The sequence below is a fragment of the Cydia pomonella genome, chromosome 5 (genome assembly GCF_033807575.1).
Source record: "Cydia pomonella isolate Wapato2018A chromosome 5, ilCydPomo1, whole genome shotgun sequence".
Classification (NCBI taxonomy): domain Eukaryota; kingdom Metazoa; phylum Arthropoda; class Insecta; order Lepidoptera; family Tortricidae; genus Cydia; species Cydia pomonella.
Window position 1 is genome coordinate 15,499,231 of NC_084707.1, and position 27,154 is coordinate 15,526,384.

Here is a 27,154-nt window from a genome sequence, read left to right on the forward strand (position 1 = left end):
TCTTGGCACACGTCACGTGACCAAACCCGAAACGTCATTGAAGATTCTGATGACGTCACAACTCTCGGATTGACACTGTTGACAGTTAGGCAATTAACAACAAATATCAGTTGACAGTTCGTATCTTCTACGTGTGCATGTAGTTATGTGTCAAACCATAAGCTGTGACGTCACACAATTTTCAAAGAGCGTTTTGGGCGCGAAAGCATCTGTCAAAATATATTTTGTTAATTTAACATATTTAAAGCCGTTTTTAGTATAAAACTGAATTTTAAGGCAACTTTTAGTTAATATAAAAAGTAATACAAGCGTTTCAAAAATTTGGAATACGATTCTCTTTTAGGCCCCAATTCATTATAGATACGACGAGATAAGCGTTATTTGTGGTATATAATTATAGCTCACAAATCCACCACATTATGTCATTTTTTATTTTTTCGGTAGCATTTGTTTTAACGGAAATAAAGAGGTTGCAAATCGAGTAACAGAACTTCAGAACAGATATCATTTGATATTTACCAGTCGCTTTTCGGTGAAGGAAAACATCGTGAGGAAACTGGACTAATCCCAACAAGGCTTAGTTTTACCCTCTGGGTTGGAAGGTCAGATGGCAGTGGCTTTCGTAAAAACTAGTGCCTACGCCAAATCTTGGGATTAGTTGTCAAAGCGGACCCCAAGCTCCATTGAGCCGTGGCAATATGCTGGGACAACGCTAGGAAGAAAGAAAGAAATCGAGTAACAGAACTTAGTAACCAACTAGGTATAATAGTTATGATGTAAATGTCCATATCATGTTGGAGTCATATATGTATTAGCCAACTAATTATTCAAGATCAATACACTTAGCTCCCTTAGGTATTCGCTTAAGTACAATCTCGGGCAAAATTGAGTTTTATAAAAGTGAACTAGTTTCTAGGTCATATTTTCTATGAATTGGTTATTTTTGTAGACTCCAATTACAGTTACACTTTTCCTGGTTTTTCGCGGACCAGAATATCGATGATTTTTGTAACTTGATTTAGACGTTGCTATCAGTTTCAATCCAAAAACACATAAAATCACAATTCAGAACATGCGGCAGCGTTGCTTTCTTTTCTATCAAGTACCTCAAGCACCAGGGCGGCTACCGGGAAAATCGAAATTCGTCAATTTCGGGCATTTTTCTCTGTCACTCTAATTACGTCTTAGTGAGAGTAAAAGAGAAAGATCCCCGCAATTTGCGAATTTAGGTTTTCGCGGTAGGCCCCCAGGTCCTGACAAGTTTCAGCAGTGTTGCCAGGTGAGCGGAAGAGAATTATCGTACTTGAGTGTCAATATTATTGTACCGTTGAAAAAAATATCGTACGCCAATCAAAAAGGCAGCCCCTAAAAATGTCTTGCAAAATAAGCTTAAACTTCCAATTAATAATAAAAAAAAGACAATTTTCGTCTAAATTGCGCAAAAAATCTGTTTATGTTTGTGTATTTTTGGGATAGACTCAAACGGTATACAGGAAATTGTGACATTTTAAACTTTAAACTTACACCAAGGAGCCGAACACCCAAAAGATACTAATTTTAGCCTATTTCTGAGAGAAAGTGTCATATTTTGCTTCAAATTACTAGACTTTTAAGGTGGCATCATCCAAGGGCTGAAATTATAGTACTTTAGTGTACGATAATGCTCTTTGGAACATTACGTCATACCGGGGCCCAAATTATCGTACATGTACGACAATTATCGTACGCCTGGTCACACTGAGTGTCAGTGTCGACAGAGTCAGCTAAAAACGCGTCAAACATCGCAACGTCGCGCCGATGCATGGAGTGGCAACGCCGCAATGTATTTGTACACGACATTTGTCACACACACATGAGTAAAATTTATAAAAATATAACGTTGATTATTGCATGATTTCTGTATGAAACAAAGTTTTTCTATTAATTTAGCGCAAATGAATATTCGAAAGTAGATAGATGCGCAACTATTTATGTAATAATATTGTGTAATTAATTAATAAATAGCGATTGTTTTTTGTATGAAAATCGAACCACCTTAAGTAGGTATATATATTTTTTGCCTTAATTTCGTGAATTCACTTTAAAGTTAATAAATATAATTAATCCTCTGATGATGGTCCCACTATATACATATACTCATATAAATTGGCACCTTTCAACGTAAATCGATGTGATTGTAACAGTTAAAACAGAAACACGCGACATAACCGTTACATATTGAGTATAAAAAAGACACTCAATATGTAACGGTTATGTCGCGAATATTACTGATTGATTTAAAGTCGAGTTCATACATTTTTCCACTTTATCGCAATGGATTAAGGTGAAGAAATTTTATATCATATTTATGAAAGTAAGCTGTAAGTGTGGAGGTTTGAATTCGTGATACCATTTCGTAGTCTTTCGTCGGGTAGTAAATTTCTCTGTTGTAATATTTGCTAGAGCATCAATTATCCGCAATCATGGCCAGCAAAAGCTGCGTCATAATCGATACTATCCTAATTTCTCAATGTATTGTCTACTCTGTAAGTAACTATTATAATGTAAAGAAAAACCAAATAGATATGGTTGTTCGGTGGAGCACCATGTTTGACAACACTCTATTGATATAACATAAAAATACTTGGTATTCAGGGTTAGATCGGGTAACTTTCAGCATCTGCATCAAACATTTTTATGATGGCGTTTGTCTACTTTTTAAGTTTCTTCAGGACTTCATCGGCTGAAGCCTTCACTTCCTCCCACGACTCCTGAATGTCCTTCTCCTCAGTGAAGCGCGAGCAGACAGCAAGCCTCAGGAAGTACACATCATTGATTTTCGACGGCACGAGGTGGATTCTGCCCCGTCCGTTAATCGTTCTCAGCAGTTCCTCGTTAACTTCATTACTTTCCTTTAATTTGAAACAAACCAACCCCATTGTCACCTCTTCAAATATCTCAAATCTCTCGTCTTCCAAGCACAGCTTTTCAAAAAGATGAGCTAACGCGATATGCTTTCTAATATGCTTTTGAAGATTATCGACTCCGTATAGTCTCAAAACGAACCAGAGTTTGAGAGCTCTGAATCGACGGCCCAAGGGAATTTGCCAGTGGCGGTAGTCGGGAGCGGAGCCCTGCTGGTCATGTTTCAGGTACAGAGGGTCTACGTTAAACGCGTCGACGATCCAGCGCGGCTGTTTCAGCCACATTGCTGAGCAGTCGAAGTTAACCAACATCCACTTGTGAGGGTTGAAGTTGAAGGAGTCTGCCTTCTCGATACCCTTCATCAGGTAACGGTATTCAGGGCATATAAACGCAGAGCCTGCGTAAGCAGCGTCAACGTGGAGCCACAGTTTGTCGTCCTCCGCACAAACGTCACCGATCTCATCAAGCGCATCGAAGGTGCAAGATGACGTCGTGCCGAGGGTTGCCACAACCTGAAAAACAATATATAGCTCATAAATAAGTTGATAGACGGATACAGACGGACGTTATTATAGTCAAAATAACGTTACAAAAAGGGCAACATGGCAAAGATTGAGATAAGTACTAATTTACGAAAAAAAATATAACAGGAATAATATGTAAGAAGGTACGAGTACAAAACTTCTTGGGCACGACCATTACCAATGAAGAAAAAGAAAGACTAACAATTAAGACAATCAAGAAACTTACGTAGAAGGGTATAAGTCCCTTGGCCTTGTCTTCCCTGATCGCGTCGCGAAGGATGTCGGCGCGGAGCCGCCGCTTTTCGTCTGGCTGCAGGGAACGCAACTTCACTCCGCCGAGGAGGCCGGCGCGCTCCACCGATGAGTGCGCTTGTTCTGAAAACATTGTTTTACTATTGACACTATCTAGGGGAATAAGCAAAAAGATTGGAATCGTGGGACTATAAATGATACGTTTTACAGGTATTAGGCAAAGTTACCTAGGTATTCTGCAATATAACTATTATGACTAGTACGAGACTGGACATCGATTTTAAAAAGTTTTGGATGCCATTTGCCTTACCAGCTTGAGTGCTTACCTACTTATATTTTGATTAGTTCATGTTGTCTTCGTATTCGCGCGTAGCGCTGACATCGAGCTAATATATACACTCAGGTTGTACGTTATTAGGCGAAATTGGCTTCCTCGTGCGACGTTGTCGGTTTGATTTGTTTTGTCTAATAACGGACATCAAGGGTTCTTTGATTTTAGCTTAATAAGAATTTCTCGTTGCCTACTCGCTGTTGAAACTGCAATAGCAAACCGACGCGTATACTATTAATACTTACATGTTTAAAGTTAAAGTAGTTGGGCATCCCCTTTGCAACGCTATCATTTTATACGGTCGCTGAGCAAAAGCCGAGGACTGACAGACAGACGGACATAGCGAAACTATAAGAGTTCCTAGTTGACTACGGAACCCTAAGAAGAACGTCCGTAGTACTAACAAATTTAATATGAATTTGGTGTTAAATTAATATGAACAACATTAACGTTTTTAGTTAAGATTTAATGAATTGTAGAATTTCTGGTCAAATTGTTTAGGACTCGATAACATCGGAAAGCATTTCGGCCACCACAGTGTTTAAGATCCTAAGGAGAACCTGAGAAGCTCCTGGATACTTAATGCATGGCTACCATCGAAATCCGTGCGGTTGCTCGATGATTCTAACTCTACTGTCCATTCGTCATCCCCGGCTGTGCAATGTTGATTGCAGATGCGGGTTCCACGTGAAATAAGAAAGTTCAACTTAAAAAGTAGACCAGGATCTCTAGAACTGTGTCGCATGCATAATTATTAGACCGCAGTTTGAGTTCTGATCCTTATAATGTAGTTTCTAGGCTCCTAGAAACCTGTTGTTCCCAGGCTGATAAGTGGTGCCGTTACCCCCACTAGCCCTTTGAATTTCCCCCTTACAATTGTCATACATTCGCTATCGAAAAAATCCCACTTTTTTCACAAATCGGACTTATTTGAGTCTAGCTCTTAGCGTAATGGCACTGTCAAACTAATATTGGTATCAATTTATTTTACGTTAAATTATCTTTACATTGACATATATTTTTTTTACAATTTGTATTTTATAAAAATATATTTATCTTTTTAGTTTTTCATTTGAAAAAAAAATTAAAGCAATTTTTTGAAGAGTCACGGGTTTTTGGATTATGTTATGCCCACTTTTAAGTCGTTTCCATTATGCTAAAAAATGATCTGAACATGGTAAAATAATACTTATCCACTTATCAGATGTTAGAACAATGCGTATTTACTGCAACCAAGCCATAAAATTATCATAAATAATGGAAACTACTGTTGCTATACCAGCTAATATAGTATACACTTAGTAGTTATAATAAGAGTTTGATAGTGAAGAATAAATGACAGGTGAATTAAGCCGTTTTGCTATTTATCAGGTTTTTCAGTGGTTCAAGAGAATGCAAAACAAGATTTCTAAATACTTAAAAATGTTCATATGGTGCACATTTCTAAATACTTAAAAATGTTCATATGGTGCACATTTCTAAAGGTGTGCTTTTCCAAACATGCATAACGCAGGCCCTTCAAACTTGTATTTGCAATTTTAATTAAAGTCTAAATCTCAAATAAATAATATTTTTTGGAAAATAAACTAATATGAAACTAATATTCCAATGTAAAGGTAATTAAACGAACAATTTGATGTCAATATTAATTCGCTAGTGCAATTACACTAAAAGCTAGACTCAAATAAGTCAAATTTGTGAAGTGTGATTTTTTCGATAGCGAATGTATGAGAATTGTAAGCGGAGAATTCAAAGGGCTGGTGGATGTAACGGCACCACTTTTCAGCCTTGGCAACATCGGGTTTCTAGAAGCCTAGGAGCACCACCACAGGGATCAGTAGTCAAACTGCGGTCTAATAATTTTGCATACGACACTGTTCTAGTCTAGAGGAAGTTAATCTTCACAAAATTGAGTACGGTCGCAAAATCTCTACGTGGGCATCCGGGAAATAGAGGTACACATACATCATTGTTTTCTGGTGTTCGCAGTAATCTCTCAGTAGCATTGGACACATTTAGTAAAAAAATGTTTCCTTCCTTTTCGGAATTTCCTTGTCCGTCTTAATCACGAGGTGTGGCAACGTTGCTTTTGATATTGAACCCATATAGGCGTTAAAGTTGACGGTATAATAAAAGTATACGAGGAAGGCAGGGTATCAATATAAGAAGGAGCTCAAATAGGTGTAAGAACAGTAGGAAAATTAATTTAAATGAATAACTGCATTTTCGAAATAAAAAACAAAAGAAATATGACTGATTCCGGGATGTTTCCATTTAAAACAAACTCGCCTGCCTCACTCGGCCCCGTCGTACTTGTTCTATCAATGTTTATTAATGAATTAAAGTTTCCATTTAATCAACCAACATTAAAACGGGTTCTTTTTTTTTCAGGAATTTATTATTCCCATTATGCGGATATGCCTGTGAAGATGATTAAAAAAGTACTCTAAACCACCAGTAAGTTGTTTCTACATGTATTTAGGAGGAGTTCGGGTAAGATCTGTTAGATATTATCTGCGGTCCAGGGTCCGTGTACTGTAAATCCCAAAAATGGGCGTAGGCACCATTGATATTACTTCTGACGATTGTAGGTACTCTTAGTAATTGATGGACTTTAACTATGACGCGCAAGTAGGGCTTGCAAATCGATTTTTCGAATATTCGACCTGTTTTCATATTCGAATATTCGGCCGCTCAGTTTTCGAATATTAAATAAATAAATAAATATTATAGGACATTATTACACAAATTGACCAAGTCCCACAGTAAGCTCAATAAGGCTTGTGTTGTAGGTACCTAGACAACGATATATATAATTATAAATACTTAAATAAATAGAAAACATCCATGACTCAGAAACAAATATCCGTGTTCATCACACAAATATATGCCCTTACCAGGATTTGAACCCGGGACCATCAGCTTCATAGGCAGGGTCACTACCCACTAGGCCAGACCGGTCGTCAAATAAACCAAATTGAATATTGGAATATTTTTTATTACTCAAAAAATCTATTTCATCCGCTATAATTACAGTTTCTGTGTGTTTTGCCGGGTATTTTTTACAATGAATGAGGAAGGTAGGTATCCAAATGCGAAGGAAATAATATTTTCATTGTATTCTTCTCGATAGGCTTCGTGAAATTACAGCTAAACCTAACTCGATTTCAACGAAAATAAAATAAAAAATTGTTATTTTTATTGTGCGGCTAATGTTTTTTGTAGGACTGTGGGTACAGACATAGCAACGTTACGTAAGTTTTAAGTTAAAGCGTCATTATGTTTATTCAGTAGGGTTACTACAAGCGTAAACGCACCTGCCCAACTAATTTAACCACGCACCTTCAGGTGACGAATAATCTACCCAGTAGGCAGCCAACTTTTTCCCTTTAATATTATAATAGCCGACCATCAGGAATCAAAACTTGCCAAAACAAATAAAGCTAATAAGAATTCAATATACATAGACACATACATATACCCTAATCACGCCTATTTCCCGGAGGGGTAGGCAGAGACCACGGATTTCCACTTGCTACTGTTTAGGGTGTCTAGACCTGGTCTTTCTTCAAGATTTCCTCGATTTGATCAGAGAAAGTCTGCTGAGGTCTACTCCTTCCAACTCCGTCTTCTACTTCTCCATTATACACTCTCTTTATTAGCCTTCTTTCACTCATTCTTTTCACGTGTCGAATGGTTTGAGATGGTATCTTAACATACCTTTTTCAATTCTTAAATTGTCACTACATCTTCGTTCAGGCCACTCTTTTCCTTTATCACACTGTTCCTAATTCTGTCTTGTAATCTCACACCACACACACTTGTCAACGCTCTCGTTTCCACTGCATCCACGTGGCTCTGATGCCTCTTCTGCTATACCTAACTTTCGCTACCATACATAAGTGCGGGCACCAACACCCCTCTATGCACAGACAACCGAGCTTTTTGTGACACCTTCTGGCTGCTCATAAAAGCGTTAAGTGCCCCATCCACACGACACGATTAATGTCCAGCATTTACTCCCTTTCAATGTCTTTATCATGCTTACCGTCTCTAGTAAACAAAGTTCCCAGGTACACAAGCTATTTCACTTGTTCCACTCTTTCTTGACAAACAAAAAATTTCACAGTTTGTCATATTTCCCCCCTTTCCAAATACCATTACTTTCGTCTTGCTTACATTTATTTCATTACTTTCCTTTCAAAAGACCCATGCATTCTAGTTACCATCTCCTGCAACTCTTCACCCGATGATGCTAGCAATACCAGGTCATCTAAAGAAGACATCTGACCCACTCATTCTCAGCCCACATTCATCATTTCTCAAATGATGCAATGCAAACTACTGTCCATGAGTAGATAAAACAGCCACGGTAACGCTACACATCCTTGCCTAACACTCTTTTCGATGCTAAGCCACTCGGTGTACTATCCGTTTACTCTCATACAACCACTGGAATAGAGCGGAACAAAATACAATTGAATGAAAGGCTTTTTTACTGAGTGACAAAAAATAAATATTAAATTTAAATCGCAAAAATAATACCCTACTTCATTTTTTTTTCTTACGTGTTTGGATGCTTATATGTAGTTATAATAGTATTCATTCACGCAACGATGCATTTATATTAAAAGTTTTATCTACAAATATTGAATACGTCAAATTTTTGCGTTTCGACTCGTTTTTATAAATATGGACATCGCAGTAGGAGGATAAAACTAGTTAATTAAGTGGATTTCTGCAAAATATCATTAGTTTTTGCAATATTTGAAAATAGTTTTTGAATAAAACGATAAAAAAAAAACAATTCCCGGTCATTTTCTTATTTCTTCAAAATATTCGAATTTTATTCGAATACCTGAAAGTTTTGAATATGTGCAATCCCTACGCGCAAGTCACAGTAGTTTCATGCTAAAAAGAAGCGGCCAAGTGCGAGTCGGACTCGCCCATGAAGGGTTCCGTATCATTTATGACGTATTAAAAAAACTACTTACTAGATCTCGTTCAAACCAATTTTCGGTGGAAGTTTGCATGGTAATGTATATCATATTTTTTTTTAGTTTTATCATTCTGTTATTTTAGAAGTTACAGGGGGGGGGGGGACATTTTACCACTTTGGAAGTGTCTCTTGCGCAAACTAATCAGTTTAGAAAAAAATGATATTAAAAACCTCAATATCATTTTTGAAGACCTATCCATAAATACCCCACACGTATGGGTTTTATGAAAAAAAAAAATATTTTTATTTTATGACGTATTTAAAAAAAACTACTTACGAAGACCTATCCATCGATACCCCATACGTATGGGTTTGAAGAAAATTTTTTTTTGAGTTTCAGTTATGCGGTTCATAGAATACATCTAATTAGTAATTACCAAGTTTGAACAGTATAGTTCTTATAGTTTCGGAAAAAAGTGGCTGTGACATAATCGGACAGACAGACGGACATGACGAATCTATAAGGGTTCCGATTTTTTGCCATTTGGCTACGGAACCCTAACTAGCTAACTATAAGGTACTTACTATTGCAATATCCCACAAGCTTCGAAAGTATATCCGAGTCGGACCACTCTGGATGTTGCTCGCGAACTCTAGTCATGACTCGAGATTTGGCTCCGAGGAGAGCCACGAGGGTAGCCTCGCTGGCAGTTCCCTGGATCACGCCGCCGCCCTCGCCGCCCGAACGCGCTAGGAACTCCTCCGGCAGACCCAACATCTGGCCCAGCCAGTCTAACATGACTACTTCCAGCTCGGTACATGCAGGACTAGCGATCTGGAAGGCGCGTAAAATTTTATATCATTAGCTTAATTGTTGACAGAATCCTTAGTACTGGAAAATATTTCAGGGAAGGGCAACACTACGCTACACCTGTTGGTTCATTCGTCATATCCACTGATAGATAAGAGTGCAAAATGTAAATTAAGGTAAGTAACGTTTTTTTTTTGAACGGAAAATACTAATTGCATCAATTAGCTAATACCAATCTCTTGTTGACCCGTGCCGTTACTGGTAGCGTCTGTTCGGAAAGTGAAGATTCGTGGAATGTATGGGGCTCAGGCCCAATACACTCTGGGCACTCTTCTCTTTCCGAACAGACTACACACACACACACCCTATCTATTAGATACTTAATTATGTGTCTTTATCATAAAATCAAGGATGTTTATTTGAGTTGCACAATAACACTAGAGTAAATTTGCCTTGATGCCCAATATCGAGAAAACGTTCTTGTTCTGATTACTCGCATTTTCAATCTATAAAACTTCTGAGGAACGTAGGATTTGCGTTCCCCGGTCCCCACTTATATTAAGTACCTACGTTTGACGTATGATTAAATTGAAATTTAGAGAATGAGTTGAGATAATGAACTGTAAAATACCACCCTCAAATGGACCTTATTTGAAGTAAGTTATGTCAACATTTCATTGCAAGTTTGAGAAAAATAACTTGGCAGCTTTGTCCTTTGACACAATCACACAACCTTTATTGCCCAAAAGCCCACTTACCAGTATTACATTTCAGTAGGAGCGTATCACGAAGTATCCTAGGAAGGAGCCCTATCATATTCCGGCAACACTCCTATCCATTGACTCGTATGGAATTTTAGGTTACATGTGAGTCGGATGTATTAGTGGCATTAGTGCAGAATGTGATTGACGGACCAAAAATAATCTGTAAAAACTTCCATGGTGGTAATGGAGCCATATATGGACTATATATTTGTTAAGTTGTACGCCTCGAAAAAATCATTTGTAATTAGAATAATAAGAATAGGTACATTAATTTAAAACAAATTTCTTAAAAACCCTGTCCTTTTGTACCCAACGCCATATAGGTACCTTCAATTTGTACAAAGAACAAAGGATAATTAAGAACTGTATATATTGGTGACTGACACGTAGTTACGTAAATACGTAATCAAAATAATCGATTGTTTTGTATGCTAACCGCATATACACTTACTCTCCCACAACCGAGGCTTGTGTTATAGCAACTGTGTTTAACGAATCTAGGTAACATGACAACCTCTTTGATGACAACTATCAAATAAATTGACTATTGTGAAAAGTAAGCATAACGGCGTCGCACTCGTACTCTTACGAGTATTACGCCGTTGGTTCGGATTTAATCCGTTACAAGCGTTGAAACCAACGATAATATATACGCCGGGAACTAACAGAGCAACTCAGATCGAATCCCCATATATTTTTTGGTAGTTTTGGACATACCTACTCATTTACGATGCAAGCAAAAAATGTTAAAGTTCCTCTCGTTACTTTTCCGTAAGATATTCTTTGTAGGGTCAGCATCAATAGTAGCTGATGAAACAACGCTCCAAAAGTATCTGATATCCGGATAACTTTTCCAAATATTGATAAATCCATAAAATTTACGTTCAAAAGTATATCTTTTAACGTCTTCATTGTTCTACATATAGAACCACCACATTTTGTTAAGCTGTTACAGAACGGTAGATACTTTTGAAACCTTGTTTGATCCGCTACTTTTGATGCTGACTGTACGTAGACACATAATTAGGTATGTAAAGCTAAACATTGTTGTGAAATACATCCGTGTTCTGTGTAGGTAGTAGGTACTGTATATGTAACATTAAAATTTAAATCGTTGTCAACACCACCCGATTCCATTTAACATATTAGAACGTACAGTTCGTGATCAGGTGATCAAAACGTGGTGATACATTTTTTGCATTAGCCTGAGGGTGCCTAATTGCATATTACCTAACATAATACTCGACTAGGTTTTTATATTGTGTTATGTTATAATACTCGTATTACTTTTTATTATGAAAGAACCGGGACCGGTTTTCCTTGTTCTTGTTTCGTATCGTGAACTTGACACTGGCATTGAATTGATTTATACATTCAAGTAGGGAAATAGAACACCTTTTTCATAAATACAACCAATTAAAAAGGTAGCTGCGAGCTAGGTCGTAATGTTTGCATACTTAAGGATCCTTCCCGCAATTCCGAGCTGTGCCCGAGAAACTTGTTAAATGCAATCACGCGATTGTGACTTCATCCAATATCACTAGACCACTAGTTTTGTGTAACCTCGCTAATTCGGACTTCAGGCCTATATACCATCTGTTTTTGACCCGAGAAAGTGAGAGGTTACGTAGATACCAGTTACAATATGTCAGCGGTAGGTATTAAGATAAAATAAAAAATAAGTTTATTGCACACAAAACAGTATGAATCGATACAGAATTGGCGTGACATCGGGTGGCAGCATAGCATATTTACATAAGTAAAAGGAGTTTCCAGGCGTACTAGGCTGGGCCTGTACTGCGGGAGACCATGTATGCATTTGTATGCCATAGCTATGGTTACCATACAGCTATTTTGTTACAATTAAGTACAAAAGTACAATACTCTTTATTGCACACCTCAGGCAGATGAAATGTAGTGTGGATCCACTAGCATTATGGATTAGGTATGCTATTAACCAGCAGCAGCAGTAGGGTCGGCAACGCGCATGTAACACCTCTGGAGTTGCAGGCGTCTATAGGCTGCGGTGACTGCTTACCATCAGGCGGGCCGTATGCTTGTTTGCCACTGTCGTTGTATAAAATAAAATAAAAACCTGCCCATGTTACCTAACCTTGACCCAGTGGTGTTAATCTTCTCAAGCAATCTTTAATCTTATTTAATATTTGAGACCAGGAGCTAAAATATAAAGACTGACTGCTTCCGTGGCTCCACCTGCGTGATATGTATTTCGGAAAATAAAGTAGCTTATCGTATTTCCATTTTTTGGCTTAAGCCATCAAAATTTATTTAGTAATTTAGGACCAGAGAAGCAAACAGAGTTACTTTTCGTTTAATAATATATGTTTATACGATTAATAATATGGTTACCACGGGTATAGCATTATCGTGAATCGAAGTCAGCCACAACGGTGCTTTGGGTGTTCGCAATGGGTGACGCCGGTCATAATCATATACCTAGCACATGGTCGGTGTTATCTCGCTTGTATCGTTATTGTTGTATCAAATCTCGACGGTTCAAAAGCAATAGCAATAACCAAATACCCAATAATCAAAAAGCAATAGCAATAATCTTACCCAAGTAAATCCGATGCAGGCGATAGCGCCACTCAGCATGTCAGCCACAATGGCGGGGTAGGAGTTCGCAGTGGGGAAGTAAGCGTGGAAGCGCGGCGAGTGCCAGTGGGTGACGCCGGTCATGACGACGCGCTCGATGTCGGCCATCACGGCGGTCCACGGCTCTGGCTGCTCAGGAGCTTGCTCAGGGACCAGCGGCCGCAGGTAGCCGGGCTTCACTGATGGCACCACTTGCCTGGAATATCGTATTTATATATTGAAGTTTGGCTCGTGACATCTGAACTAAGTCTGCCTGAGCAAAGTTTCGTAGAGGGTCAAAAGTTATATCTTAATGAAAATAAAAGATTATTTATAGAAATCAAATAACGCTCATAGATTTTTTAATTTCATTGCCTACGTCCAGTTGTCTTATGCCACGACGATGACAAACAAGCATACGGCCTGTCTGATGGTAAGCAGTCACCGTAGCCTATGGACGCCTGCAATTCCAGAGGTAGTGTGCGTACTTCACATTGTCCGATCCGATATCGCATGTAGCTATGATGACTACATCCGCGTAGTCAAGCCACGGGGGCGCCGGCTTTAGCTGTCACGCACACTACAACAAACATTATGCTTTATTGTAGTGTGTATGCTTTATTGTAGTATTATCAGTTTACTGGGCCGCAGTGCTGATGAGGTCTTTCGGATAATACTTAGTGCCCGCAAGCCGTGCAGTTAGAGCTTCAGGATTCTTTTGAGAACTACTTATTCTTCATCAGATTATTTTAGAGAATATTCCGCCGGTATATTCCAAGAAAATAAAACAGTTGAATTCAGTTTACCTGTCCCTTATGTTCTCCAAGTACTCGGCGATGTAGTCAGTCATCGCCTTCGCGAAATCTTTGAAATCACCCGCCTCCATGGTTTCTGTAAAATACACAATTATTAATATTATGTGTTTGGCGAATCAATATACATATATATATATATATATATATATATGTAGTTCGTTTTTTAAGCTTTAGAAAGAAGGCAAGCGACGTGTCTTTTTATTGAAAAACTTTTTGAAAAAAAGAACGGGTCATGTGCGAGTTCGTTTTACTCGCGCATCGAGGGTTCCGTACTAACTATGAATTATCTCATGTAACTATATAGGCGAAAGAGTACAGCGCCATCTATCGGCAAATTGTTTAATTAATTATTGCGCGATCTAATGCACGTATATTGGTTATTCGAGGATAATTCATTATCATATATCAATTTTTGAAATAGGTATAAAAAAATGTCTTTAATGTAATCTCATAGAAATTTCAGGTGTAATAAACACACGTAAAGTTGGTTAAATTGCAAACTGAATTCGAAAAGGTTTTTGTTAATTAAAAAAAATTACCAAGATAGAGGTCTGATTATATTTGTCCTGTAAAATTTATAGTAATGTTAATAATATTATGTCAAAAATTCACAATTTGTCGTCGGTAAACTTCGGAGATAAGGGGGGGTGGGGCGGTATTTTTCTCCACATTTTCCTTCATTCATCTTTTTTTTTCTTATGAAAAAAAGATGTTTTGGAATGTACAACTAACTTGAGCTCTTTCAAAGTGAGAGTCAGAATGGCGGGTGTACCTAAATAAAAATAATTGAAAAGCATACCGTATTTTTGTACCTAATTTGTACTATTTAGTACCTCCATTAAAAAAATGTGTACCTCACGGTACGTAAAGTTATCATCAAAAAATAGTACACCCGCCATCCTGACAGTCAGAATGGCGGGTGTACTTTATTACGCTATGTTCCCGTGGTTATTGATAAATTCTATAAAAGCCAAATTTTTGTACCTTGTTTGTACCTTCATATTCAATTATAATATGAGTCATTTTATTTGTGGTTTCCAAATTTTACTCATTTTATATTTTGCTTACTTTTACAATTTTGCAGGCGTTATAATTTTTCAAGTTATCGATTTCATTTTTAAGAAAAAAGACATGATTTACTGCGTTATTTGAACTTAACAGATTAAACATTAAAGGTACTAAATCCTGGCGTAATAAAAATAATTGTACCATAGCGTTTTTTCATAACTATTCCAAATTTAAAATCGATAGCTTAAGTGGTTCTAGAGATATTTAGCGATACTTCGCACCATAAGGGTTCCTTTTGTACGGAACCCTAGTCACGGCAAATATGTAACAATTATAAATCATACACGATCTTTTTTTTTATTTGAAAAGCAGGCAGGCAGTTGCAAAAACTGATAATGTCTGTATCCAGAGTCATCAATATAGTTTTCAGTGTTGAGTAGAATTTGCATTGTGCGCATCTAATTTATTCTTAAACTCATTAACACTTTGGGCCGATACTTTATCCTCTGGGAGTTTGTTCCAAGCTTTGACCACTCTGTTGCTAAAGAAGTGTCTATGAGGATTGTTGTAGGACCTGCTCACCAGCTTATACTGATGACCTCTCAGACGGTTGTTGCTATTGCGCAAGGTTTGGGTTGGGTTAGAATTTTATATTTCTCAATCAGGTCTCCACGTTCTCTGCGCTCTTTCAAGGTTGTGAGCTTCAGGAAGTGCAGTCTTCTTTCATAGGGCATGTTTTTGAGTTTCTTCGGTATCTTGGTGAAAATACGTTGAACCTCCTCCAACATCTCAATATCCTTGATAAAATAGGGGCTCCACACTTGAAATGCATACTCCAGTAATTCCAGTATAGGCCTAACATAGGTTTTGTGAATTTTGAGCATCATATCCGGCGTCAGATTCCCAAAAGCTTTTCTTATGAGGTAAATAAGGCTCTTTGCTTTCTTAACGATTGCAGTTATATGTTCTTCCCATTTCAGGTCCTCTTTTCTTTTGCTTTCATAAGTAATTAAGTACCTAATATTTACTAATTCCTAAAAAGCGTTTTACAATAAAAAGACATGTCATGATGATTGTAATGCTAAAAATATAGTGGGTTATTCCCAACTGTACCTACCCACCAAATTGTTACCATTGGTAACAACTGGGATTTTTTCCCAGTAGCTACCACTGGTAACAACTTGGTGGGTACAGCTGGGAATAACCTAGTAGATAAAGTTACATAATTATAATAAAGTACAGTTGGTGCCTTAACACGAGTATCCATTTCTATACAGCTAGTATGGCGACGTTAAAATATTTAAAAGATATTTTGTACGAATCTACGCTACTAACTAGTAGCCTAAAAGTAGAATAGCTGAAGCTAAGACATATTATTAGCTCTTTGTTACGGAAGCGCGCAAAACGCATTTTTTTATTTATTTCAAATAAGTGAAGGTAGCAAAATCTGGAATGTAAGAGCGTTTTCACATTACCGATCCGATATCGCATGTAGCTATGATGACTACATCCGCGTAGTCAAACCACGGGGTTCGCCGGCTTTAGCTGTCACGCACACTACAACCAACATTGTGCTTATACAAATCCTCTCACAACCAAATATTATTGGTCCGACAGCTGACGCCTTTCCGGATATCAGATGTCGGAAGGCGCCTATGAGAAAGAAAGAGGAGAGTGCCATATGGCATCAAGTCCGCCTTTTATGCGTTATCTATCGTTTTTAGTAGGTAAAAATGATTTTTAAATGACTAAATAAATACAGAAAACCACATATGTCTTACATTTATGTTCATCCCAGATCGGATCGGACAATGTAAAAACTCTCTTAGGGCGGGAGTCCACCAGTGTGCGGCAAAGCATTTTTATACTGAATATGCTTGTGCCAGTACTGCCGCAGACAGGTGGAATTCCGCCTTTAGAACATTTCGAAAACTTACATTTTTCAAAACACCAAATTACTATGGAATTGTGCAAATGAAAATTACAACTTAATCCACTAGAATCACACATGTCAATTAACTAAAATAAAAAAGTGGCTGTGACATAATCGGACAGACAGAAGGACATGACGAATCTATAAGGGTTCCGTTTTTTGCCATTTGGCTACGGAACCCTAAAAAAGATAACTAACTAAATTACCTATGTTCATCATACTTAACTACACTACTACAATAACGTAATTTAATAAAACAATAATGAATTGAAATAGGCATAAAACAAAATTATTTTTAATGCTATTATGCTTCAAAGAAAACTAAGAAACATGCAGATGTTTTTTGATGAAAATTAGGACGAACCGAATTTCAGTGATGTGTCCTGGTGAGTCATGTTTCCGCCTAGAAATTAAACCCATGTTATTTTAGTTACTACCGTTTACAATGTGTAACGATGTGTTGGTAATCAAACACTGTAATAATTTAATCAAGTCAATAACAGTGGTGTCAGAGACGACCCGGCCGATAAATAGCCTCGTACCTAAGTCGCAGGCCTCGCCTCATTGGTCATATTTTCTTTGATATTTGCCATTTTTTTATTTACATATTGTATAGTGGTAAATGATTACTTAAATATAGTGGCAATGATACTCAGAAATATTACATAGAAATATTACATAGAAATGCAGAAGAAATAATTTGTTGTAATAAGTATAAGTTCGTTCACAAAAGTACCTACCAGTCCAATAAGTCGTTTATCGCGTTAGGCGTTAGGCACAATGACACAAATCTGGATTAATTAACCGATTGTTGCTTATTGACTAGCGTAGGTGCAGGTATCTATCTAAAACGTAAAGATAGAGTATATCACCTATTTTTTTATGTGTATCGTAATAAATTAATTAAAATATTATGGGCACCAGTGTTGGCCGAACGTTAATTGAAAATTATCATTAACCATTACAAATTGAACCGTCACGGGCGGTTACAATTTACGGTTCAATTTGTAATGGTTAATGGTCAATTGCATTCACGTTTCGGCCACCACTGATAGCGACATTCTTCCACAAATTGACTAAGTACCACGGTAAGCTCATTAAAGGCTTGTGTTCTAGGTACTCAGACAACGATGTATTCATATACAAATAACCATAAATGATGACGTTTCTTTTAAAATGTTCAGTGAATTGTTCTATTTTTAGTACCTATATACCTATGCGTTTTGTTTCGCTTCATATCACGATATAAACAAATTTAGATTTATAATATTAGATTTTGAAACCACACAAAGAAATAATTCAGCTTATAGCACACAACAAAACGTATGTTCTAACCATTTTTTGAAATATATATTGACGTGGTGTGGTAGCCACTTGCTGAGCCATAATCAGTTCTTTCAGGATATTAATAGCCACTGAGGCGTGTTACATGAATTATGGGTACTCAAATGTTGAATAATTAAAATTAGTATTTGGTGGTAAAGACTGTCAATGTTTACATTTTAAAACTCTCTAAATAATTCTTATTAGATTTTCATATTAATTTAAAGTCCCAGCGAGTCACTCCCATAATTAGGTGTGCAATTACTTAGGTCACAAAGTTCAGTTAAATTGGTGGTCCTTGTTCCTTGTTCAATGTCGAGAGAACGGAGCTTGCGCAACGCCGGGCGGCGAGCAAGTGGTGCGAGGTTATGTGCAGACCTCGCCGACTGCGGATAACACAGTTTCCGACAATATTCCACGGCACTAGTTATTTTACACACTAGTACTAATAAATTCATGTACTCGATGTAAACACCGCACTTGTTTTGAAAAATGCCCTTCGGATCCCGTCGAATTCATTTCTTTCTAAATAAGCTAAAGCTTACAAGGAGTCATTGACATTCGAGTATTTTTAAACCTATCAGCATCACTTTCAAACAGTGTTACTAGGTATTTCAGTAAATAGATTTTGACTGTTTAACGTTATCTATTTAGTTCATCTAATTAAGTATAAGATTTATTACCTATTTTATGTTTATGTTTATATGCCAGCCAGTTATTACGATGGAATCTTATCAATTAAATTTACTTACCCAATTAAATCCTATATCGAAAATAGTAACTATAGACAATCTTTTAAAGGACGATTCCCACCGAACGGGCGGAGTCGGAGCGCATTTCACATTTGTATGGCCGCAAGCCGTCCAAGGTTAGCTGCTCGCGGACGCGGACAGCTACGGGCGGATTCCATCGCTTCCGCCATACATAATGCAAGGCACATTAAAAATGCGCTCCGGTGCGGCCCGACTCCAGCCGGTCGGTGGGAATCGTAGATAAAAGTAACGATTCTTCTATGTCTAAGTTTTTAATTAATGCATAAATAAAAACTGGGTCAAAAACATTACATCAACATTATGACTAAGTTCCCCGCTTCATTCACTACCTAGTGGTTTAGTGAGCGGTTAGTGCAGTCCAAATCCGCGATTTTGAAAAAAAAAAGTGAAACTAAATACTTAGTCAATATAAAATCTGTTAAGACATGAGAGGAGAACAGCCGGATATATAGCCGGACAGCATGTATTCCCAAGCTGAAACGAACTGTTTAGTTCGCACGCACATTTTACTGATCTCACAAAAAGTACAAAAACTTGCTCATGTTTCGTAAAGGTATTATACGCCAATATGATTCTTCTACAACAGTAACGAGTAGCAAGAACTACTTTAAGCAAGATTACGCTCAAATTATCATCTTTTCTTAGTTACATTTTTGTGTTACGAAAACGAAGAAATTCAAAAGTGACCGTGTCCCCAATATGTGTATAAAACCCTATTCCTCTATAGTTCGTTGTTTTAGGATTAGAAAAAAGGTAAACAATCTTGTCGTGTCTTTTTTATTGAAAAACGCTTTTTAAATTAGGTTTTATTACTTGTTAAAGCAATTGTTACATATTTGCTTATTTCTCAAAAGTGTTTTTATTAAAAAGACACGTCAAGATCGCATACCTTCTCTCTAATGCAAAAAAAAACGAACTAAGTATAGTGCATGAGATGAGATGAGATGAGGCCTGTGTCCAGAAGTGAGACGTTGAAAGCTATGGGCTGAATTATTATTATTGCCTGTTATAGAGTGACTTGAGTTAGTAATGGTGACAAGAAACGCGGCGTAACTAAGTTTCCTCCGTATCTGTGCGCCAACCGCTCGTATCCGGTCCTTTGTGCAACATTATATCCGCCTTGATACAATTTTGGTCTAAGTGGTGCGACCTTTGCTGATTTATAACTGAAATAGCTATTTAGATCTTGATAGATATTAATATATAGTACTTACCGTGACAAAAGGGACAAAACTTACTTGTCCCTACTCACCACATTTTACGGTACTATATATTAAACTAAAATAACAAAAGCAAACTTCGATAAAACTTTATTTCAAACTGATTTTTATACATAAGGAATCTTCCTCCGGTCGTTTGAATTTTAGTTTTTTTATGATTTTGTGTAGTTCCATTTCATAACTTTAAAGATAAATATGAATTAGTAGGACATCCCAGCTCACCCCGTAGTAGGAGGGGTCAGGAGGGATTCCCTACTAAGCTGAGTTTTGAAAATTGTTGGATCGTTACTTTGGAATTATGAACATTATAATAGCTTGATTTGTTATCTATATGTGTATATAAATGCACGTGTCCTGACTGCTTGACTGACTCATCAACGCTGAGCCGAAACTACAAATGCTAAAAAGTTGAAATTTACAACCTAGGTTGCATTTATAAAGTGAACAAGGCTAAGAAGCGATTTTGAGAAATTCAACCCCTAAGGGGATTAAAAAGGGGATGAAAGTTAGTATGGGGTTCAAGTTTAATTTTAAGCTAGAAATTCGAAACTTCGTAAAAAGATATATTATTAAAATACAAGAAAATGTATATCGGTGTTTTTGCAAGTTCATCCCCTAAGGTGGTGAAAATCAAATTGTTTTTTTAGTGCGGGACTTGGAACTCTGCACATGGGCATATTATTTAAACACGAGAAAAGTAATTTCAGCGTTTTTAAAAATCATCCCCTAACAAAAAGTTTTAAAAGGGGTTGATAGTTGGAATAGATTACAAATTCCTTGAAACTTCTTATAAAGGCATAATATAAAATAACACTAACTGAACGTTATTAAAAATATAACCCCTACGGGGGTTAAAAGGGGATGACAAAGGGGGGTTAAAAGTGTTCAAATTAAGCTTTGTAAAAAGCCAATATAATAAAAGGGAAAGAACTTATTTCAGCGTTTTTTTTTTATTCGTCCGCTAAAAGGGTTAAGTTAAAATACGGTCCCGTTTTTGGGTACCAAACCTTAACAAGTTTTCAAAATGTATTTATTATTATTTGCTCAGCAGTGGTCGATAAAAGGCTGATATAATGATGATGATCCCCTTAATTACTTAAGATTGCGTTGAAAGTTTGATTTCCTTAAGTCAGTCTTTGTTCATCTAAATCAACTGCAATTTTTTGCTGCATTAATTGACTTGACTTAAATTACTTGACTTAAAACTTCATACAATTTGCAAAAACAAAAAAGTAATTTCAACATTGCTTGGATATGAAAATTTTGGTACCTACTAAAGATGTAAAATGTTCAAGATAAGATTCCACGCGGATGAAGTCGCGGGCAACAGCTAGTTAGAATATATAATTTACTTAGCAGTAGCCTGTAAAACCAACTCACCCCTCTGTCATCCCTACTCACCCCATTCAGAACCCAACTGCCCCACCCCATTTTACGGTATCTAAGATAATACATTTTTAGTTTTGTATAGGTTTTAGTTTAGGTACCTTTAACTTTCATTCTCAGTTAGGTATTACAGCTACCTACTCGGCAACACTATTAAATTTAAATACTATTGATATTTTTACTTAGGTACATAACTAAAATATATAAAAAAGATGTAATAGTAATTTATGTAAAAAAAATTGTTTCGTTCATAAAAAACATGCAACTAATCTTAAATTAAAAATATCTACATAAAAATATTTTTTGAGTTAAGGATTTTTTTGACTCCTCTAGATTCTACACAACACATACACATGCAACTAATCTTAAATTAATAATATTTTTTGAGTTCTACACACCTAGACTCCTTAACTCAAAAAATATTTTTAATATTTTAAATATTTTTATAATTTAAGATTAGTTGCATGTTTTTTATGAAAAAAACAATTTTTTTTTACATAAATTATAGTTTACCTTCCTATATACCCACTTATCATAATAAAATAAAATAAAACAATAAAAATCATAACTATGTAACTTATTAACAGGAAAGGAAACGAAGTCACGTGACCGCTTCTCCATACAAACGTAGTCCCCACTTTCCTTTCTAGATATTAACATTATAGAAAAAGATACGAGCATAGTCGTCGACCGCTTTTCCATACAAACGTGTTCCCCATTTTCCTCCCTGGATATTGACATTATGCAAAATATTTTCACATAATTTACTGTATTGTCCTGTTTATGCCCTATCGTCCGAATTTTTAGATTTATTTGATTATTACAAGAGCTAAGAGGGAAAAACAAATTCCATAAAAAAATAAAAACCTATGATAATTTAAAAAATCAAATGAGCGGGCATAGATGTGGTTAAAATACGTATTTTTTTATATAATGTTAATGTCCAGTAAGTAAATGAGGACTTTATTTGTATGGCGAAAGTGGTCGTCCCCTTTCATAAATCCGGTATAAATAATATACCGGATGAGGCCTGTAACACGAGCAAATAACTTAAACATAGACTGTCTATTCTAAACAATTATTCAAAACTGTTATAATACTGCGCAGTTTGGAAAAAGTAGGGTAACCAAGTAACCATACAGATTGATTTCTAACATTTAAGTTTTAGTTGGATATGTATTATGTATATGTTATGAAGTTAAATTTCAAAGCCATTGTAATCATTTATTTTATCTCGTGCAAAACGTATGTACCTACTTACTTTTATACTATTATTTTAAATCTCAACATTTTTCTAGAATAACACGACGATCGATTTTTCTCTAAAAATCTCGTTGCATCAAATCAAACACGATTTCACGTAGTAGGTATCTTTATTGTGTAGTTCGGGTTTTTAAATTTGTTTCGGTAATTTTTTCTTGGTCTATTTCTAGTACCTAATTATAGTTAACTATAGGTAGTTGCATTAGCTAGATACCTAATTAGATGGGGTTTAAAATTGTATTGAGATTATTGTGTCAATAGCATTCATTAATTATTAACCAGACTTTGATGACGTCATTAACCCTAACAGATGGGAATTCTTAGAACCAATTATTTCCTTACCTTAGGACGAGCGACATCCAAGGCGGTCGGGTGGATTGCACGATTTAGGTACACTACACGCAATCTCTCGCGAATTTGGTTTACAAACGTTTTCTATGATTATAACATAATTTGTTTTTGCCAGGTCTAGTTCTAACAAATCGCATGCGTACTAAACAATGCCGCGTTATTAATCGCTATTACCTATAGTACCTACAGCTCACCGGATGGGATTTCAGAGCGGCCAAAGTGTTCACAAATATGTGTATATTCGAAATACGAAATAGAAATAGAATTATACAATGATTGTATTGTCTATTATCCTTATGATAAATTAGCCTTGGCCTTTACTTCATATTGCGATAAGTTTTGACAGGAAATTAGTAAATGCGGTAAACACCGTTCCCCAGACGGGGGATCCCTTGGTGCGTTAATAAATACTTATGCATGACCAGTGTAAGCGACCTGCCGTAAGGTACACGGTAGACTCACGCGCCGCCGTGCGTCATCGGTGTTTGGATTTATCCACTAATGATTTCTGTATAAGTTAAAGTGAAACGCTGGTTGGAAAACCCCTGTTTTAGAAGTCAACCCGCATTGATTATTCTGGTATCGTTATAGTCGTTATCTTATCTAATACGATGTTACTCAGGTGATAAAACTGTAACTTCTTTTTAAAAAACGGCCTAGAAAATAAATACCAAGTTATGTTGTAGGGTTCCGTAGCTGATATTACCTATTTCATTATTTATAAGCACTTTAATTGATTGGAATAAATGAATCTAGTTACTACTTGATTCGTTATTGTAGTCTATAGTCTATACCTTTAACTATACAAAAATGCATTTGTTTTTTCGCAAATATTTTAAGCATATTTACAGCATTTACCATAAAATCCTCAATACTTTACACGTACCTATGAAGGTAAGTATACAAAAAAAAAAACATTTATTAACTTTATACTTATTTAAATAACTGCACTAGTACTAATTATTTATTAGCTAGGGCATATAATGCATGTGACAAATTGACGTGGCAAATTTAACAAGGGCAAACAATAGCCGTGACAAAAACCAGTTTAATGACGTTTGAAAGTTGACAAATGACCTTTTGGTTATTCTAATAGTAAATTATTTCACTTATTCATAAATACTAACCCTTTCAAAAACTTTCTATAGGAATTCAATTACCTAGTGTATTAATTGACACTAGGGAATGCAAACTCGATCTCTGGAGATTTCTAGCGGATTATCGAGATTCAATCTCGTCGGCAGGAAATCTCGATTTTTGCAGTCTTGGTCGAGATCTCGATCAATATTTTCCAGATCTCTAACTAGATTTTAAAGATTGACGCGTATGAGTGTTTGTTTAGAGTAATGTTAATGTTGTTAAGCTTAGTACCTAGATTCATATTCTTCAAGCAGTACTACTGATTGTGGCCCGGCCAGCTATAACTGACGATAAGATCACTGTGGCGCGCTCTGTGCTGAACTGCTGAAGAATTAACGGAGCGTACCTGCTGTTGCTGTGATATTTGCAAAATATAACAGCAAAAAAGCGTAAATATACTGCCTAGAATATACTAAATTCTTAGAGGCATTTCATCAAAATAACTCATATTTATTACTTTGTCAAATTCGATTTCGAAAGTCTGACGGTCGAGTTTCCTTTTCGTTTTTAAGTCTTAGTAGAGATGCGTGTTAAGTATGATAGCAAGAATATTGCCGTTATGGACTGGATTAATTTATATTCTGTCTGACAATCCGTTTTAGACTAACATAGGTATTTATTATGTAATGTCATTTATATTTTTATTAAATATTGAGATGATTACAAACAAATGTAATTTGTATAATTATGTTTTCGAATAAATGAATATAAATCTAATAATATTTGTTGTATACTGTGATTTTTTTTAAAAGTACCTATCTACATAACATAGATTAAAATTGAAGTAAAACAACAAGTGGGCTGCAAACGTATAACTACAGGAGGGCCTCAATAATCCGTACTTCAAAAAAACAACCCTTGTTCGGACTCAACGAGCGTTTGGATTATTATGCTAGCTATAAAACATAAGTATATTATGAAAAAATATATTTAATGAGACTCCATTACAAACATAAAAAGACCGGCCCACACTTGGCCGATTTTTAACTAAAAAAAACTGTAGGTATCTTCGCTTCCATCTTATGGAATAAAAGTAAATAGAGATAAAGAGATAGGTACTTTAATTTTGCAGGCAAAACGAATTTCTCTCCCGTTGCAAGTCGTTATCAGGAACGTGCCTTTTTCCTGTTTAAGGGAATTTCTTCGCAGTTTTTCTCGAGTAATAAGTTATAGTGTCAGTCAGCGTGTTCATTATTATACATTTGTCACGTTAATCTATATACTTGTTAGTTAGATACTTACAAAATAACTATTTCCTTTTGAAACTAACTTGGCCAAAGTTAATATTTCCAATTACAAAATCAAAAAAGTTGTTTGAAATGGAACACATTATTTGCTCTCGATGACTCAAACTATGATGTTGGTATGGTTTTTGTAAAACATTATACCTAGCACTGTTAAATTTGGTATAATCCTATTTATTATTAAACCTCACTTCAAAGATTTTTTTGCGTAGTTAAATATAACAGGTGAATTTTAATTAGGTCAGGTTATTAGATAGTTCTTATAGATTTTACAATTTGATTTTTTAGATGAAATTCCTTAACATGTCTGCTTTATATTTATATTCTAATGAAATTTACGTACTTATCACAGTTGCAAACAAACAGTCTCAGAGTATGTACAGAACCTCCATATCGCTTGTATCTCTGTTATAGGTAAGTATATTAGAATCGTTCCGTCTCAAGATATTTTTTTTTTAGATATGTGCAATAAGGTATATACTTATACCTAGCTTAATAATCAAGTCTTAGTTCAGTTATTAATATTAATATATTATTAATATTAATCAGTCTCATTAATAATATTGATAAGGAATTAAAATTCGCGTTCAACTTAACTCCGAATTAAATTTAACTGGTGTCACTTATGACAATCATCTCAATTGTTGCACTTACCTAGTATAAATCCTCACAAAAACAATACTTCAAACAAAAACACAGCCTTCACCTCGGTAATTTGCAACAAAAATAAAGTAGGTAATTGATTTGATTGGTTTCGTGCGATCGTTTATTCGCGCAGCGGACCGTGGGTTAGGAGCGCTGCAACATTCACACTGCGCTGCGGCGCGGGCCTCGCAAGCCTTATATACCCTCGTAACAGCCAGTATATCACCAGCACCTATATAGTTCGACTCCATCAGGAAGATTAGCCGCGCGCATGAGCCCTCAACCCGAATACTAATATTATAGCCGGTCACACTAAATCTAAAAAAAAGATAAGAGGGTTGCGTCCTCCCGATCTCAATGCATCCCTATTTCAATGTCACACGTCAACGACAGTTCTAACATTAATTTACTAACCAATGAGAATTTTAGATTAGATCAATCGAATATTGCTGTGTTTGCTATTCTGCTTACACAATATACATGGCCGTTCTGGCTATTATTTATTTATTTAAATAAACGGTTATAGTTAGTTTTAGTTTTTTTATTATTAAGGTACCTATATAAATGGGTGTCCTCAGGTCCTGATTGACTGATTTACAACGCAAAGCCGAAACTACAAAAGATAGAAAGTTGAAATTTGCACATTAGTTTGCATTCATAAAGTGTACAAAAGATAATAAGCGATTTTGATAAATTCAACCCCTAAAGAGGTTAAAAAGGGGTTGAACGTTTGTATGGCGTTCAAGTTTTATTTTAAGCTAGGAACTTGAAAAAAAAGTTATTTCAGTGTTATTGGAAATTAATCTCCTAAAGGGGTTAAAAATAGGATGGAAGTTTGTATGGACATCAAATTTATTTTGTTTTAGGAAATTGAAACTTCGTGAAGTGCATTATATTAATATACAAGAAAAGTAGTTTCAGCGTTTTTGGAAA

General features: G+C 36.0%; 1 protein-coding gene across 3 annotated transcripts; it reads right to left on the minus strand.

Annotated features, from left to right (window-relative positions):
• Positions 1-2,035: 2,035 nt before the first annotated feature.
• LOC133517837 (aromatic-L-amino-acid decarboxylase) lies at positions 2,036-26,782 on the minus strand. 3 transcript variants are annotated; one of them, XM_061851284.1, is made up of 7 exons: positions 26,231-26,782; positions 17,241-17,279; positions 13,927-14,011; positions 13,103-13,337; positions 9,536-9,785; positions 3,655-3,803; positions 2,036-3,416 (listed from the first exon to the last, which is right to left on the minus strand). In XM_061851284.1, the coding sequence occupies exons 2-7, from the start codon at positions 17,269-17,271 to the stop codon at positions 2,691-2,693; spliced, it is 1,476 nt and encodes a 491-aa protein (XP_061707268.1). In that variant the 5' UTR covers positions 17,272-17,279; positions 26,231-26,782; the 3' UTR covers positions 2,036-2,690. The 3 variants fall into 3 exon arrangements, with proteins under 3 accessions (XP_061707268.1, XP_061707269.1, XP_061707270.1); XM_061851285.1 differs by lacking the exon at positions 26,231-26,782 and adding an exon at positions 17,617-18,175; XM_061851286.1 differs by lacking the exon at positions 17,241-17,279 and having other exon boundaries at positions 26,231-26,772.
• Positions 26,783-27,154: the final 372 nt, after the last annotated feature.